The 13113-nt window shown below is 39.1% G+C and overlaps 1 protein-coding gene across 1 annotated transcript in view; it reads right to left on the reverse strand.

Moving 5' to 3' along the window:
- IGF2R (insulin like growth factor 2 receptor) overlaps positions 1 to 13113 on the reverse strand; it is a 53502-nt gene that overhangs the window by 7830 nt on the left and 32559 nt on the right. Inside the window, exons 28-41 of the mRNA XM_068676980.1 lie at positions 12678 to 12808; positions 11864 to 11961; positions 11247 to 11383; positions 10460 to 10650; positions 9706 to 9832; positions 9222 to 9344; positions 8096 to 8358; positions 6215 to 6427; positions 5133 to 5282; positions 3901 to 4062; positions 3188 to 3395; positions 2648 to 2794; positions 1958 to 2192; positions 835 to 971 (exon numbers count right to left, since the gene is read on the reverse strand). Of these exons, the coding sequence (XP_068533081.1) occupies positions 835 to 971; positions 1958 to 2192; positions 2648 to 2794; positions 3188 to 3395; positions 3901 to 4062; positions 5133 to 5282; positions 6215 to 6427; positions 8096 to 8358; positions 9222 to 9344; positions 9706 to 9832; positions 10460 to 10650; positions 11247 to 11383; positions 11864 to 11961; positions 12678 to 12808 (2322 nt within the window). The remainder of the gene's footprint in view (positions 1 to 834; positions 972 to 1957; positions 2193 to 2647; positions 2795 to 3187; positions 3396 to 3900; positions 4063 to 5132; positions 5283 to 6214; positions 6428 to 8095; positions 8359 to 9221; positions 9345 to 9705; positions 9833 to 10459; positions 10651 to 11246; positions 11384 to 11863; positions 11962 to 12677; positions 12809 to 13113) is intronic.

Genomic DNA, 13113 nt, shown 5'->3' on the forward strand with positions numbered 1-13113 from the left:
ATTTGAGGCTTTCACAATGATCATTTAAAAGTCACTCTCCAACACTTCTGCATTCAAATAGTACCTTATGTTCAGGTTGTCAGCATGGGTATAATTAACATTTATATTTAACATGTCCTTTTTGACATATTAAAAGCAAGTAAACAGCTTATAAGCAAACTCAGGCAGCTAACAAATGCAGTACTTCCTTTTTTTGTAGCTGGTTGGAAGACTTCATTTTCAGAAACTTAACAGCAATTTTAAAAAGATTCTTTATTTAAATTGAAAACTTTGAATAAAGTTGGGATTTTTACTCCTTTTCTTAGGAGAGAAGCCACTTAGTCATCTCTCACATGCTGCTCTAATTGGAAGCGTTAGCAGACATAGGACAAGTTTTTCAAAACAGGATGAACCAAAAAATAATTCTCCCCTCCCACGGTCAGAGGTTGAAAGGTACCTCTGGAGGTCATCTTATCCAACTCCCTGTTTAACAGGGTCCCCTAGAGTCACTTCCTTGAGACCATGTCCAAACTGCTTTGAAAGGAGAGAGACTGCACAGACTCCATGCGACCTATGCCAGTGCTCAGTCATCCTCACAGAAAGTGTTTCCTGATGTTCAGACAGACAATTCACCTCTTACAGCTTTAATTACAGCACTGCTTATTTGCTTTCATGTTTTCTCATGGCCTAAACACCACTTTTAATTTTGTGTTGTTCTCTTTAAACAGAAAAAAAAAAATCAGGACGCATTGGCAAAAGTATCTCAAAGTTAAATAGAATCCTTTAAGAGCCGTTACAGCTAGGTTGTCCGATTTAGTTCTCTCAGCTCCTTACAGGAACAAAAGTTAATTATACCTGTCACATTCAGCTTCTGTGTATGAACAAGCCCAAGAACTTCAACATCTCCATTGTTGCTTTTCCTACAAATACTGGCTCTTTCAGGGCAGCCTGTGGGTCCTTCATGCACCCTCTGACAGAGATTCAAATAGTACCTAAACAAAAAACACGGCAGGAAAAAAAAACTTCTTTAGGCTCAACTGTCAAGATGAAATATAAGCTTTGTAAATTCTTTGCAAGGAGCTAGCCACATTGAAAGATCAAATACTCAAGCTAGCTGAAGGAACAAAACACATTAACACTTAGCAGGTTACTCTTAGTTATCATTTTAGAGTAAACGACTGTACAGAGAAACTGATTACCAGATTAGTTCACTGGTTAGTTTTGACTCAAGCTGAAAGTAGGAATTTGAACCAAGACAAGGAATACCCAAGTTTTCTCTCAGCTATAGAGCTTGTAGCGCTCTCAGTTTAAGGCTCTTCGAAGTTATACCAGTTAAGTTTTATAAGATTAAAAGAACTAGGAGCATTACAGTTTTGTTAGGGTTTTGTTAACCTACAGTTTACTGTAATTTTAGAATTAGATGCAAATTTTTGAATTAGATTCTCTTATGCTTGCCAGTTCAACTTCTTTGTTAACCAAGTGGGTCAGACTGGAAAGATTGATGACTTCCTGACATTTACATTTTTTTAGGTTGATACTGGCAAATGGAGATAAAGCCCATCTTGAACTTTAGACAACATGTGCTTGAGTTAATAGAGAAAAAACAAAACATTAAGTTTTTTTTATCAATATAACTAAGAATTAGAAAACGGCATTTAAGCTACAAAATTACTTTAAGATAATTTGAGCAGAAAGCCTTTAAAAAGCTTTTGTATTAGATTTATTCATTCTTTAAATAGATACCAATAAAGAGAAAGGGTAATGACGAAGAACATAATCATTCATCCTGTTCAGATAAAATAGGTCCCTTTGTGCCTTTTTTTTTCCCCCAAGGTCTACATACAACATTAAGCATCTACAGCTTTAAGATGCTGTCAGAAATTTAAACAACCCTGAACACGGACCTGAACAGAAGTACTTTGCCATATTATAACTTCAGTTACACTGAGCAGCAGGCTGCTCCTTGTTCATTACTCACGAGTTTCCATTGTGGAAGAAGATCCATGAGCCCGTCAGAGAAGACAGCATTCTCAAGTCGTAAGTCTTGTGTTCCTCAACAAACTTGCACTCCATCTTCTTCGGAGGACAAACAGCCTGTGTCTTCCATTCAAACGTCACAGCACAGCCCAGCATCTCACTCATAAGGTATGGCCTCCCACTGCCAGCATTTTCATCACATACGAAAATAATGGTAGACGCCCTTCTTGCAGTTGCTATAAGAAGGGAGGTTGGAAGAAAATTATTTTGCAAGAGGCTTCCAGATGTGTATGGATTTTAGTGTAGCAATTGAGAGGTATTAGAAATTTTATTCAGGTATTGTTTCAGAGAGAGAAGCAGCATACATGCTTCACCTAGCAACCTCCTTCCCTAGGTTAACTTCCCATGCAATTTTTTCAGGAAGTTGTACAACTCCTCCCTCCAAGATGAGGGATGTCCATCAAGGCAGTCAGCACTTGAACATATGGTTTTGAATCACCATGATATCTAAAGGCATGAACTTTGTCTTCTAATTCACTTAAGTAAAATTAGGTTTGTTCCATAGATTCCTTATCTTGCTTACTCCCACCCCTCTCATTACATTACATCAGAGGTCTTCGGCCCAGCCCGATAATGACCAACTCACACTGTTAATTCAGAGCCTTATGTATTAGATATAAAAAGTTCTTACCATTAACACAATATCCCCACTTTCCATCTCCCTGGTAGTCTGCAGTTGTAGCACACCATGGCCTCTTCTTTTCTTCCATAATACATTTCTCATAACTCTTCCCTTTGTACTTGAAGGGGAACACACAGAGCTCTCCCTTTTCAGTCACTGAGAAAGAAAGGTATGCTCTCTGAACAACATGCAGTGAAAAAGCAGGCATATCCAGATCCAGGACCATATCCAAAGCCTGCACATCAACACCATTCAAGAAGAGTCACGTGCAGAGGCAGACAACAAGTACTGAAACATCGAGTCAAAATCCAATTAGAAAACTCAGATGTAGCATACAATTAGCTATGATCACCCCCACAGAAAAATTGCACTCTCTTCCAAAAGAGAAGCATTGATGTTGCAGGTGAGAATGGTGCACGTGACTGAAAACCATGTTTCTGCTATGGCATGCAAAATACATGTTCCTTCCCTCCCTTAGCAACAAAGCTGAGATTTAAGAGTAAGAAAGCCAACAACTCTTTATGTAAATAGGCTCTGCTGCAGTCTCACCTGGAGGGCACCGATCGCCCCCTGTATACTGCAAGATGACTGTTTCATCCTGGCGGCTATAGTCCATTTTCATTTCTTTTAGGCTTCCAAAGGATGACACACCACTTTCAGATGTCAGACACACTGCTCCATCTTTGCATTTTCCCTGGTATACATCTGCTGCCTTACTGCATACACTAACATGGTAACTTTGGGATCCAGAAAGTACCTGTGTGGACACCCGGAAACATCAGAAACAAGGCTTTAAAGGCTGGACTAGAAAATTAGGTCTTCTCTAACAAACGATTCCATGATTCTAAGGCTGCCTCTTGAAGCCTGCAAGTCAATACTTATAGAGAACAATAAGAGTGCTTTATAAACTGCGTCTCATGCAGTCCTTGCATAATGCAGATAACTAATTTTGCAAGTTTAGCCTTCATTTATGCAGCAAAGCTGCAGGTAAGTATACCCATGGGCCCAAGGACACAGCACGTTCAGCAGACATGCCTTCGTGTTCAAGGCCAAATCAAGATTCCCTTCAGTGTAAAGTTTTCCTTCCTTCCCAACAGTAGATTCATGAACCTCCCCCTCAAAAGCATTGAAAGGCAATGCTCTAATGTTACTCCCTCTGTCAAAAGGCAAACCACCACTGACACTGACCACAGCTGCAGCACACACTCCAGCCTCTTCTCACATTCCAGGAAGTTTAGAAGAGCCTTCTGGGAAGACTTTACCTCAAATGATCTTCCAGAAAGGCTGGTCAGGTTAAAAGTATAGTGTAATTGTTCATCAGTCACAGAGCAGCCCAAAGTTTTCACTTGATCTGGGCACACAACTGGAGTTTCCCACTCAAACACAAAACTGCAGTCAAGTTTCCGTATCATCTTTGGCTTGCCCTGTTACCAAAAACCACAGAAAAAGATTAGATTTAATTGTGGAGAATTTGTTGTTTTCTGCATTATTCTCTTCCCTCCAGCAGTTCACCTCAATTATTACTGATTAGGTTTTACAGACTGTAGGACAAACTCCATACCTTAATATTGCAACCAGTACCAGAAAAGCTGTAGGTGAAGAACTTTCTACCTACCTACAGAAAACAAATAGTAATTGAAGTAGGCAAGTTTTCTTATTATAATTAGGATCAAGATTTTGATGTTCACCTTGGTTGCAAGCAGGAAAAGAAGTGTGAAGCTTTTGTTTCTCCACATCAGAAAACATTAAGAAAATTAACAAAGTTGAGGTATGGACGGAATGCTGGTTCCTTTATCATCCTATTTTAAAGGAAAGTAGTAGTGTGGCTTGTGTAGTAGTCAGAGCCACCTAGGATTTCAGTTCATCTCCTATCTTGATGGAAAATTGATGGGATGGAAAACAGTTCCACTAAGTATCTTTAACAAGATATGGTGTGTCACATATACCCAGTGCTTCTTTGCTGTTTTCATAAAGTACTCAAAAAATTCAGGGAATGTTAAATTCATAGCACCATGCAGCTTCAATTGTTCGGGTGTCAATGAAAAACACAGCATCTGAATGCAAGTTTTTTAAGTTGTAACTACTTCTGTAATCATATACATCACAGGTAAAGTATTTCATAATAGCTTTACAAAAAGCTACACTGGTTCTTGTTTTAGCTTATGGTACAAGTTCAATCTTTTGGACCCAGACAAAGTACAATACAACATTAAGCTTAATGCCAACAATAAGTTATCAGTACATTACTTCAGTGGAATCTGATCCTTGAAACCATCACAACTTGATACTTTCAAGCCTAAAGTTCACGCTCTATGAAATTTTGCCTAGTTTAGAACACAAACGCTAAGCATATTCCTTCCTCAACTATATGAAACAAGACCATCCTTACATGCTGGAAACAAACAATTGATTTAGCTCTAAGCAAAGTTAATACTTGTTACTCCCCACTTCTCATTGCACTCCAATATCAACATTAATTTAATAGATGTCTTACCAGACCAGTTCCTTGGCTGCAGTGAAATACTATGAGAGAAGTATAGTTCAATTTGTTGTTTATCTGACAAGGAGTAGTGCTGGTGTAAGTGATGTAAACCTCATTTACTGCCTCTTTTAGCTTTGGAGGTTCAGTAACACGACCAATATCCTACACAAGCAAAAACATAGTAAGACAAAAGTAACAAATCTAGATTTCAGATCAACTCAGATTTAGATTAGTTCAGAGATTCATCTGTTTAGCTGACATAGGAGCGCAATTCCTATGCACTTTTGAAAACTTCATTCTTTACTTAAAGAACAGTTAACTAGATTTCAATCCTAACAAAGCAAGTTGCACAGTTCAAAACACCCTTTAGCTAAGCTTGACAAAAGCCATAAAAGCCAGGAAGATTCTGCATCTTAAGGGTGGATTCTTTTTTAAAAATCATTGTGCCAAAAATGCCAACATTTGAAAATTGTGTAGTATTAGCAAAGAGTAAGTTCCCCAGATCAGTGTGGAAGTTCATGAAAAACCATCACAACTTTGTTTGCAAGCTATAGAAGATGCACATAAGGCCTTAGATACAAGAGCCTCCAAAAAGTCTCTTGAGGACATATAACACTGACAAGTTGCCCAATATCCTGTCGCAGTCTTGTTAAGACTGTGCAGCTGTCAAGTTCTTAGAAATACTGAACATGTTTCAGAGCATGCTAAGACACATCCTCCTTCATATTGCAAACAGGCTATCATAGAATCAACTGCACTATTTCTGCACCACTGAATAGCAGACTAAGAGACATTCTGCTTCCCAGCGTCAGTGCTTGGCATGCAGCTATACACAGAAATTCTCTGTAGTAGTTGTTCATACGCATCAGGGCATGGAATCTCTCTACACCCAAAAAATCATTGGAGCTCAGAATAAGTAAACACTTTCATAGGAAAAGCAAAGAAAGGGAATTTTATAGAGTATATTTTAATTCTGTAGCCCATTTATTTATCCCATTGCCAAGCCTATTGCTCAAATCAGGTCTCTAGTCAGGGATACTGTTATAAACTAGCAAGGAAATGCATGTTCCCATGATTTCGGGCATAATACTTACTATTGGTGGTCCACTAACAGGAACCATACAAACAGCTGCTCCAGGTGGACAATTAACATCTTTGATAGGATTGAGAGGCTCACAAATATTGATGTAGAAGTCTGGAGAAACTTCTGTTACATCTTCATCGACAAACGCCTCATAATACCCAGTGCGATGTATCAAAGGGGACAAGTCAATAACAGAACTGCCATTCAATACTGAGCACCTCACCTATGAGAAAGCATATTTTATTTTTTATCCTTTTGTTTAACTTGTTGATAATCATCCTCTCCTTCACAGAGAGAAATGTAGCTACGTTCAAAAGTTCGAAGTTTTATTGAAGTAAGGCAGCATTTATGACGACTTCTGCTTAGTTATAGATACTAAGTGCCTACAAGCTACATATGAAAAAAGTCAAGCTCTTAAATATTTCTGGAATGAGTCCATATGAAAATAACATCAGAACAAAGCTCTGGAATGCAGCCTCCAACATACAGTCACTACAGTGATCAGTGGATCCTACACTTCCTTCCTATTCAATGTTGTGGGGAAGATGAGGACCACTTCCAATAAAAAGCTGGGTTGTAACAACGTAAAGTTACTGCACTGCAACCTCGTGGCTTGAGCACTGCTTGAAACGGGGTCTGAGGAAACTTTTTACATGCATAAGCTCACTGACACTTGAAATCTGGGGAGTCTATTCATGTTCAACATACTGGTAGTTTTGTTAGGTTCTGTTTTCATTTCATTTCAGTAGAGACCATTATTGCTATCTAGCCATTGCCACTCTAAAACAAACTAGGGTCACTATGGATACACTGAAAAGTGATCAGAAACACAAGTGATAACTGATCAACGTTCATAGTTTAGAAAACAATGGTTTCTATGTTTGTTTGTTTGTTTTTTTAATCTGAGCATGTATTGTACATACTACTGGAGAGGAAACCAGAGCTGTGTGCTGCACAACTCCTATAAAAGACTGGAAGTGGGTACATGACATTTTCCTTCAGTGAAAAGAGCCAGAAAAGCATTTCTCTAAATGATGGTGAGACCTATAATAAAACTGAGGTGGTCACGGGAGGCAGAAACAACTTGTCAGAGAATGATGGTCACACCATGAAGTATTCAAAGTAACAAGAAGGATTAAACATTCATAAGATGTAACTTTCAGGTGTTAAAGAGACCTTAATTCACCCTCTGGCTCAGGGAACAAAACCATTCAACCTTCTATTCCTATTACTGGCTTTCATTCTGTGCACCTGTTACCAGCAACAGTTTAGCTAAAACTAGCTATAGTAAGAATAGCTCAAGGTATTGTCTGGAACACCAGTTCATTCAGAGTTGACCAAATCAAGTTATCACAACTTGTGTTACAAAGCAAAGGCAGATCCTCTGTTCAGTGTTTATCAGATAGCTTGAGAAAAAATCTCTCACAACTCTGTTTCTCACAATTGTCATTGCACTTAACGGAACTGATCACTCGCCTAACCTTTAGTCCCTTGCACAGAAGATGACTAGCCCCAAGCACAGCAATGCCATCCATCCTCAACTCAGCCTGATTTATTGGCCTGTTCTGTTGGAGAATCTTAACTATTACTTCCTAAGAAGCTGCCTATGGCTTTCTTCAGCTGTACAGAAAAGCAGCTAAGTATATTCCAGAGAGGTTGATCTAAAGTGTTAAAGTTTTAACGTACTCACCATGTTAACAAGTTTGCCAACTACTGTTCTTCGCTGCTGAACATACCAATAAAAAGTCTTTCAGAATTTCTACATGAAATTCACTTCCGGACTAGAGGAAGAGATTTATCTCTCAAGGGATTTAAAGCATACACTATTATGCATAACCTCCCCCCAGAAATTTAGTCCCACAGACGTGTTCTGTGTGGAAGTAATTCTTACCTCTTCCTCACAAGCCAAGGACGTATGCCAAGAGAAGTAACTAGTGCACGTCTGCTCATCAAAAGACAGAAAAACAGGCTGGCTGTCATCTCCAGCATCAGACTTGCACACAAAGCTAAAATAGCTTTTATGCTTCAGTTGAGGGTCTGCAGGGCAAGGATCTCCACCTTCATAAACAAGCTTCAACACTTGATCTTCATAAGTTAAAGTTTTACTTAATTTTCCAGCATTAATTGGTTTTGGACCACCAGTGATGCAGACAGCTACAGTAAAAAAGTGAACAAAGCAGATGAAGTCTGATGCAACTGCCTTTCAAACCTGTACTGCACCTCTACCTTACTTATCAGCAGGTAGCTTAAGATTCTAGCCTTACTCTAATTTCCATAGGAAAGGCTTTTTCACATTATCTGGAGTTACCATTAAACTGAGCTGCACTGAAACAAACTAAATACTGTTTTTATTAACTTATTAACCAGTAGAATGTAGTATAGCTACATACATTTGAGCATAGCTTTTGATTACTTCTCTGAAAATCCAAGATATTTACCCAAAAATATCACCTTGACTATACATAATTTCATTAAGGTGCCTGCCTGTAAGAATCCTAAAATACAAGTTAAACTGCTAGTGGTATTTCAGAAGCACCCAAAAAACAGAAAGCTAGAAAGAGGGCTGGCAAGATTTTGAAGCATGGACACAAGGCTGAATGGAGATGCATTATGTCAACGCAGCAATCGCCACACAGCAGTCAGTGCTTTCAGTTCATTCTAGCTGAAAGCTAATATTCTCTTTCTTTTCACAACAGCCAAGACATTTAGCATCAGCATCTACAGTCTTGCCCTCATCACCAAAACGATACCCATCCGTACAAACACAAGGGCACAGTCTGGAAGTAAACCCATTTAAGGTTTAAAATGGAATTTGATAGAACCACATATGATTTCTTAGAACAGTTTCTGTATCTCTTCCTAAGCAATTCAGATACAATTGTTCTCTTCAGTCCTTCCACGTTTCCAGTAAAACTTGCCACTTGCAATTTACCACAAACCTGGGCATAAGTAGTTGTTTTTTTTTCCAGGTACACAGTAGTCAGCAAATACAGGAACAACAGGGATGAAAGGCTTACCAGCTCCATTAGCACATGAACTTTTAGCTTCAGCACAAACATTCAGCTCAATTCTTCTGTTATGTGAATCACTGATTATATAACCAGACTCTCGCTTCAGTGATGTCAAATCAAAGAGGTGACCTATAGGGAAAACAGGGTGTAATTTAATCCATTTGCAGATTCAAAGTTACAACATTTCTTTGTATTAAAAGCTTTTAGCAACTTTCTTTAGTTGGAGGGTCAACTAGCACCTACTTGCCCGCTAGCTTAGAAGACAGTTACAATTCATACCAAAAATTGGAAGCAAAACTAGTTTCAGAACAGATATATAGCAAACTTTCTACAGATCTTTGCCAAAGAACATTGTAGTACAAGATATTTCTACCCACCACCAGTAAGCTTGTTAGTCACTACCCTTTTCTAATAAATCCCTTGAGAACAAACAGTAATGCTGCTTCCAGAATTCTTTTCCACCTACAAAGTTTTTGGGCTTTCTCCTTACCTGTAGCAGGATTTGTTACCCGGCAGTCATTTTGCACATTGCTTTTAAGAGGACACGCAGCAGCAGTGAACCATAAGAAGCTATATTCACAGTCTTCAATGGCCATTATAAGTTCTGGTTTTGACTCCTAAACACAAAACACTAACAGTTAACTTGTAATTCAAGTGATATTGTAAGATTTCATGCCACAGGCTTATTCCTGAAGCCTCTAGCTGAGCTAGTGTCAAATACCAGTCCTAAGAATTAACCCATTCTGGAGCAGTGAATAAACCCAAGACTACAGTATTTAACCGTAACTATCTCATATACACAGGACAGTCCAAAATCATTACCTGTAGCAATAAAACTGAGGAGAGTAGAGCTAAAGGCAGTCTAGCCACACAACAGAAAATCCAAAACACTACAATGAAATGCCTCAAGTGAGTATTTAATGGCTAGGCACACGGAGGTGCAACCAAGCACTGGCTACTGGCACTGCCCTATGTTTCCTACCCCACAATATGCTCACCTTCAACGTACAGACAACTTGAAGGTATTATAGATGATAAAAACTGTTAGACTGTACAAAATGATCTCTTAAGAACTGTTCATCACCTAAAGGTCGAGTACTACTTCATAGTCTACTCATAGGGCTCCCTCCCAACCAGCTGCAGAAGACTAGGGAATAGTTAAGAACTGTCCCACCATCCTTCACACAGATGCAGTGGTACTAAGTCATGGAAATGCAAAGCCCTGCCAGGAGAAGCCCACTTACTATTCTGCTTTCGTCACATTTGAGGCGCAATATTGTTGTTTTCTTGCGAATTTTATCTGGGCACTGATCCCCATTAACGTATTTCAGAACAGAAATGCCATTTTCCCACCGGGGTCCATCAGCCACTTCTCCAAGGCTTACACATTTTGCATCCTCCACAATGGAGGCAGCAGCATCAGAAGGACAGGAACCTGTACAGATGAATACGCTGCATTGTTACTCCAGAAGTTGCTAAGGCTGGCTTGCCTAGAATAAAACTCCATTTTTAGTTATGTCATGGCTGTTCTACCTCTAAACAAATGCCTAATCATACTCACAACCACCCACCTTCTCCCCAGTCACAAGTAGCAGCAGCCACCTCACTTCACGCAGGAAAGCAGTGGCAGCTAGCACTGGGGAAGCAGACTTCTACTCATAGTGAAAGGCTAGAGCCTGATGCTTGGTCTTCCACTCCACCATGTGGAACTAGGCTCAGAAGATGCCACAGAAAAAGTCTTAAATTAACAACCTACTCCAGACTATTTTAATCTCCAGGAGCTATAGAAGACTTTGTGTAAGAACAGAAGAGCTGGAGTGCTGAAAAGATCAAGATATGACCTGCAAGCAGATTTCATGGACCAAATGTGGAAATAAAGCCCAAAAACTAGCCTTCCCTCTCACACCACAGCAACACCACTGTCTCCACATAATGTGCTTTTATGATCTTTTACTCTGAAGAGCCAGCAGTACTGTCCTACCATTTGCCTCCTCTATCTGTAGCTAGAATATATTTTTATTTAGCTCTTACGTGCAGCACCGTATGGTACTAGGGACTTGCAGACATTAATATAGTATTTCTGTGTAGATGCAGATAAAGCAATTGCCTCCCAATTCTCTCTATGCCGTGTCAGAGATGAAAAGTCATAGAAGTTTCCTTCATCATCCCTGTAACATAAAGAATTCAAATTTAGCATTTAAAAAAAGTAATTTCAGTAACTTCAAAATTGTCATTTACAATAAGCTTCATCTTAATAATTCTACAATCAGAGCCTCTTGCTAGAAAAGAACTCTGCTCTGGACTCATTGGTCCCCAAAAGCTTCAAATTCAGTACAGAGATATCACTGCATCAGCAACTGGCTGCGTACATAGCCTACAGCCAATGCAAGAGTATTTCTGTCTTCACTGGAGCACACAAGTTTAATGCATGGCAAGCACAAATGCAGGGTTGCAGCAGGTTGTTCCATCTTAGAGCAGAAATTTACCCTGACTCCACGTGTTAAGGACAATTGCCTGTGAGTTTTATTTGACCGCACTTATCAAGTATTACTACAATAACTAAAGAGACAGTATTGCAGAGTTACAGTAAGGCTGTACTCATTTCTGCCATCACACAGCCCCATCTTACATTTGTGGAATCAACTTACTTGTAGGAACACTCAGTGGATTTAACAGGTGGGCAGGCATACTGTGTATGCCATTCAAACATGTAGGTGCAATCTGGAGTTTCCTTCAAAAATACAGGCTGAAAGAAAAAAAAAAGGAGTTTACTTTCTCCAATTTAAATATAGAAACTACCAAAAGGTCTCAGTCAGCTTCAAAAAGGTCCAGCAACTTGTATTAGCACAGTATCTTAGAGACATACTGTGCCTCTGATCTGAACAGTATGGCCTGAAAAGCTCAAAGCACGGCTTCTCTCAAACCCAAGTTTATCTACATACACACTTGATTAAAGAGCAACCGTTAGGAGCTACTGCCATCTTCCGTGACATGAGGAAGGAAAAGAGCCAAAGGTAAACCCTAAGCACCATTTTTTGTGAACAGGAAGGTGAGCACAAGAACAGTGAGAACTACTAAAAATTGCAAGTAACCAAGTAACTTTGCTCTGGCCATATACTACATGATTTTCTACAGATTCATTATCCTATATTTTATTTCTCACTAAGGGACTACTCTTATTTCTGTTCAAGTTTCCCAGCCTCTCGAAGGGCTTTGCTAGTAGCAGGCATCTCCTAAATGAACAGCATGCTCTAACTTTCCTGGGGCATAAGGAAGATACCTTCCATAAATAGGATTGTTTTTAAACCTCTTGGGAGCTTTATGTCTCCTGTATAACCTACAAGTGATTTAAGTAGTCCCTGAAGGAAGCTAATTCATGTTCTTCACCTTACCCTGCCACACATTAAGATGACAGCAACTCTGGAAGACAGTATATGCACAGGAATTGGTTTTGCAACTAACCTCTGATGTAGTCTTGTCACAATAGAATAATATGGCAGTTGATCGTTCATATATTTTATGACATTTTTCTCCACTAGTGTAATTAATCATTATTAAACCATTTTTGAAAGTCAGTTTCTCTGTAAGCAGGCCTAAAAGCGAAGAGTTGAGAAAATTAAACAGTTAATCCAGTAAATACACATTATTTCAGTCATGCATGTGACAACCAGGTTACACAGCAATAACAGGCACAATAAAATAAGCATTGATATAAAGACCTAGGACTTCCTCTAAAACACGACTTAGTTATTTAGTGAATACTGTTTGTGTGGTAGCGTTGAGCTCACTCCCAGTTGCATGACAAGATAACTATAGACATAAGGTTTTATTTGCACATGAAGTATAAATGGTAGGGTACTTTATCTCATAAAACTTGAGATTAACCAGGGTATAACAA

The sequence above is a fragment of the Anas acuta genome, chromosome 3 (assembly GCF_963932015.1).
Source record: "Anas acuta chromosome 3, bAnaAcu1.1, whole genome shotgun sequence".
Classification (NCBI taxonomy): Eukaryota; Metazoa; Chordata; class Aves; order Anseriformes; family Anatidae; genus Anas; species Anas acuta.